The sequence below is a fragment of the Microtus ochrogaster genome, chromosome 2 (genome assembly GCF_000317375.1).
Source record: "Microtus ochrogaster isolate Prairie Vole_2 chromosome 2, MicOch1.0, whole genome shotgun sequence".
In the NCBI taxonomy this organism is placed as follows: domain Eukaryota; kingdom Metazoa; phylum Chordata; class Mammalia; order Rodentia; family Cricetidae; genus Microtus; species Microtus ochrogaster.
In genome coordinates this window covers 42,944,896-42,949,946 of record NC_022010.1, presented here as the reverse complement: position 1 = coordinate 42,949,946, position 5,051 = coordinate 42,944,896, and the positions used below count along the sequence as shown (strand labels likewise).

General features: G+C 41.3%; 1 protein-coding gene across 1 annotated transcript in view; it reads right to left on the bottom strand.

Moving 5' to 3' along the window:
- The window catches only part of Slc12a8 (solute carrier family 12 member 8), a 136,118-nt gene that overhangs the window by 5,776 nt on the left and 125,291 nt on the right, over positions 1–5,051 (bottom strand). The window contains exon 11 of the mRNA XM_026786962.1: positions 405–465. Within this exon, the coding sequence (XP_026642763.1) occupies positions 405–465 (61 nt within the window). The remainder of the gene's footprint in view (positions 1–404; positions 466–5,051) is intronic.

Sequence of the window (5,051 nt, the reverse complement as noted above, 5' to 3'; positions counted from 1 at the left end):
GAGCACGTGCTGGGTACTGAGTGTGGAGGAGGACAGTGAGGAGCACGTGCTGGGTGCTGAGTGTGGAGGAGGACAGTGAGGAGCACGTGCTGGGTGCTGAGTGTGGAGGAGGACAGTGAGGAGCACGTGCTGGGTGCTGAGTGTGGAGGACCACAGGGAGGAGCACGTGCTGGGTGCTGAGTGCGGAGGAGGACAGTGAGGAGCACGTGCTGGGTGCTGAGTGTGGAGGACCACAGTGAGGAGCACTGCTGGGTGCACAGTTTTGAGGAGCAAATGCCAGCCCCACAGAGCTTCTCCATTGTAAAGTTCTGCACCACAGTCCAGGCCCAAGGAACAAGACCCTTTGGCACTTCCCAAGACAGGGACACTCATCCCTCCTTTCACCAGCCCCAGTGGGCACAGACCTGCAGGAGGGCATCAGGAGGGACTTCATCCATCGGAAAAAGCTGAAGTTCGAAGCTGAGCCTGTGGGGAAGATATGGGCATACATTTTGAGGATTTTTCATAGATAATTTGAACCCCAGCTTCATGGGGAGCTTGCACACCCCTTAACATGCTCAAGTACAACTTCCACATGTATGTACATACATAGAACTATCACGCTTTCCCACTTGACCCAAAGAACATTTGGTGTCATGCAGCTTGGCAGCAGCCTGCCTCCTGCTCATGTACAGTTCCCGAAAACTCATTTCTAAACTCCAAATTCCTTCGGAGGAGAGTGGGTGGAGCCTACAGCAAAGAAAGCTGCTTCTGCCTTAGGAATTAAAACACATTTGTATGACACTTATTCTTAGATTCACATGTGTGTGCTGAATGCGTGCTGTCCAGTCCCTCCACTAGGACCACACACTCTGAAAACAGGGAACGTGGCTTTTTTGTCCTCATAACCTCATGGGATCTGGCACTTAGGAAGTTTCTAACAGGTGTTAAGTGAAAACATAGAAATGTTTGAAGTGAGGTGTTTATTTGTTTGTTTTTTGAATTGGCCAAATAATCTTTGTGTATGACACACCAATCAGAACAAAGTTCAACCTTAAATATACATGTATAGTGAAATAGATATTTATATAACATTATTTACCACACATTTATTTATTAGATATACACAACATACTATATTTATGTATAATATATTGATATTATTCATAATATCAATATTATTACATATAATTATACATTATAAATCATATTTTAAATAATATATCATTATTATATTAATATTGATATAGTGTATAATATATCATATACATATTATATATTTACAAATATATAACATTCATATGACTATATTATATAATAATTATTTTGTAATATATTATTATGTATGATACATGCAATATATTATACAGTATATTGAATTTCAGGACAGTACAGGCTACCAAACCAGGCCCCATCTCAATCAAACAAATAAAAGCACCTTATTTGGGCTTGCTGTGGTGGTAAATATCTTTAATCCTAGCACTTGGGAGGTAGAGGCAGACAGATATTTCTATGAGTTTGAGGCCAAAATAGTATACATAGAGAACTCTAAGCCAACCTGGGCTACATAGTAAGGCCTTGTCTAAAAAAAAAAAAAAACAAATCCTTTTATCGACAATCTGTCTTAGTTACTTTTCTGCTGCTGTCATAAAATAGCATAACCAAGACAACTAATAGAAGGAAGGATTCATTTGGGCTTGTGGCCCCAGGGGGTTAGAGTCCATCACTGTCACTGCAAGGGAGCACGGCAGTGGGCAGGGCATCCAGAGCAGCAAGCTGAAAGCTCACATCTTAAATCACAATCAGGGAGCCAAACTGTGACAAGCATGTGGCTTTAAAACCGTGTGTGTTTTCTGAACCCTCAGAGCACACACCTAATGACACACATGCCCCAGCAAGGCTACACCTCCTAAACCTCCCTGAACAGCATCTCTAAATGGGACCACGAATTCAGATGTCCAAGACTATGAGGGACATCAGGGGTTCACTCTAGTCCAGGCTGGCCTTGAACTTAAAGGTCTTTCTTTCTCTGCATTCCAAGTGCTAGGATTATAGGCACACACCACTGTGCCCAGCTCAAATTATGTATGACTTTGGAAAATTAATCAAACATGATTTCAGAAAAGGCCTTCCTTAGTTACATGAACAGATATAGCTGAAATCAACTAGTGAGATCATGTTTAATACATGGTCAGGAAATCAGCAGTGTTTCAGGATGCTGACATTAAAATCTTGTCTTGGTTTCCTGTGGGCTCCTGTATGTGTAACTGCAGAGAGGAGAATCCTAATATACTCAGGTAACCAATATATATTCTATAAGAAGATGCAAAATAAAACAGCTACTAATTGATCTTACTTATATGTGATCATTTAAATTTTAAATTATCTAAATTATAGACACTGGCCTGAAATTTATTTCATACTTTCCTGTGATTGACTTTCTGAGGAAAATGTTTCGATTTCCTAAGATGAAGCAATCATTGATGTAATCATTATGTTAATTAAAATATGTTCTATCTTTAAAACTTGGTGATATAGGACCTCTTTATAGCATTACTGTTTTCCTAAGACATTCTTTTTAGTACATGTGTTCACTTTAAATATCGAAAGTTAAAAAATAAATAAATAAATAAAATCAAAAGTTCATTTCTGTATAAATATATATACCAAACTACAGTCATTCTGAAGAACTTTTTTTCAGTATGTCTAGATTGTTCCATCTGATTTAGTTAGGACTTGATATTAACTACTTTTTTTCTTGAGATAGGGTCCACTGTGTATCTCTACCTGGCCTAGAACTCACTCTGTAGACCAGGCTGGCCCTGTACTCACAGAGATCTACCTGTCTCTGCCTCCTGGGGGTTGGAATTGAAGATATGTACCAAATTGGAGCATCATAGAGTTTTCCAGAAGGGGACCCCAGTATGTGTATGATTAAACTCAGGGCCTTGGGCATCCAGCACTCCACTTAGTTACATCCGTAGCCCTCCAACACATCGTTTGAAAAATATTCCTATTTATTTTGAACTGTGTCTATATGTGTGGGTATGTTCACATGAGTTCAGGACTGAAGAGGACATTGAATGCCCTGGAACTAAAGTTGTAGGAGGTGTGAACCACCCCATGTGGGTCCTGGGAAAGGAGCTTGGGTCTCTGCAAGCATAGAAGGCACTTTGAACTGCCAGGCCATCTCTCCAGTCCCCCCTTCAATGCATCTTTTTTTTTTTTTAAAAAAATATTTTTATTTATTATTTGAGAAATGTATACAATGAATGTTTATTGTACTTGTGACTTTTCCTCTCAACCCCTTCCAGAGGCAATTGTACATTGCTACCCACCAGACTCCTAATTTTCTTCTTTAAATCCATTGAGTGTTGCCCAACTGCTCTTGGGAGTGGGCGCAACCCGAGAGTGTGACTAACCTACTAGAGGTCACACCATTACAGAAAACGGACTCTCAGGCTAGGTATGGGGGCACATGCCTTTAATTCCAGAATGCGGGAAGCAGAAGCAGGCAGATCTCCATGATATGCCAGTCTTATCTAAGTATTGTGAATTCCAGGTCAGCCAGGGCTACACAGTGAGAACCTGTGCAAAAGAGAGAGAGGGAGAGGGAGAGAGAGAAGGAGGAGGAGGAAGAGGAGGAAGAGGAGGAAGAGGAGGAAGAAGAGAAAGAAGAGGAAGAGGAAGAGGAAGAGGAAGAGGAAGAGGAAGAGGAAGAAGAAGAAGAAGAAGAAGAAGAAGAAGAAGAAGAAGAAGAGGAAGAGGAAGAGGAAGAGGAAGAGGAAGAGGAAGAGGAAGAAGAAGAAGAAGAAGAAGAAGAAGAAGAAGAAGAAGAAGAAGAAGAAGAAGAAGAAGAAGAAGAGATTTAAGGAACTTATTTTCCCTCTCTCAGTAGCTTCTAAATGCCGATAGCTCCTCATCTAGCAGTGGAATTTTGTTCCTAACTCCCTCCTGCTGTCTATGCTGGGATTTTGTCTGCTTGAGCTTGCAACGAGTCTTATACATAGTCACAGTCATTGTGAGCACATACTTGCAAATGCCCTGTTATGCCTGGAAAAGTCTGTTCCTGTGAAGTTCGCTACTACCTCTCTTACAATCTTTCTGCCCCTGTTCAAAGATGATAGTGAGCCTTGGAGTGAGAAATGTGGTATGTATGGCCTATTTAGGGATAAGCAATCCAGTCTCTTATTCCCTAGATGTTGGCCAGTTGAGCATCTCTGTGTTCATTGCCATCTATTTCAAGAAAAAGTTTCTCTGATGAGGGCTGATAGGTGCACTGATCTATGAGTGTAGTGATTAGTCTTTAGGAGTTGTTTTAATGCTATGGCTATTTAGTAGTATTAGGTTCTCCCTTGGGGCTTATGACCTATCCATTCATAGGTTCTTGGCCCCATTACCAGTGCCACATATTGGTCCCATCTCATGGAATGGACTTTAGGTCAAGCAGAAAAGTGGCTGGTTACTCCCATAACACTTGTGCCATTATTGCACTAGTAAGCATGTCCTGCCAGGTCTGTTGTTGCTGTAGCTCACAGCATTCACAACTGGGCAAGCTGATGATTGCTTTCTCCTCCCAGCACCATGATTCTAGCCAGATTCCAGAGGGTAACCAAGAATAGTGGAAATCGCCTGTAATGGTTTGGATTCTATATGGGACCTCATGGGCTAGGGTTCAAAAAGAGGTAACTCATTCTGGTTCTAAGGTTTCTAATTGCTAGCCCGTGGTATCTTGTTAGATAGAGTATTGTCCCCTGTTATAGGATGACTACATTTTAAACTATTAAACTATTTTATATGTATATATGTATATTTTATGAAGCTTCTACAGTAGTAAGAATGTCTTTTCCAAAAGTGGTAGCAATCCTTCCCCTTACGTGCTCTACCCTGCCCTCCCACCTCCCACTCCATTTAATCTTCCCTGTCCCATTATTCTCCCTTCCTCCATTCTATTGCTGTATTCCGTGTTCTCACTCTTAAAAGCACACCCCCAGTGGTCCTTACTAGCTTCCTAAAAGCACACCCCCAGTGGTCCTTACTAGCTTCCTAAAAGCACACCCCCAGTGGTCCTT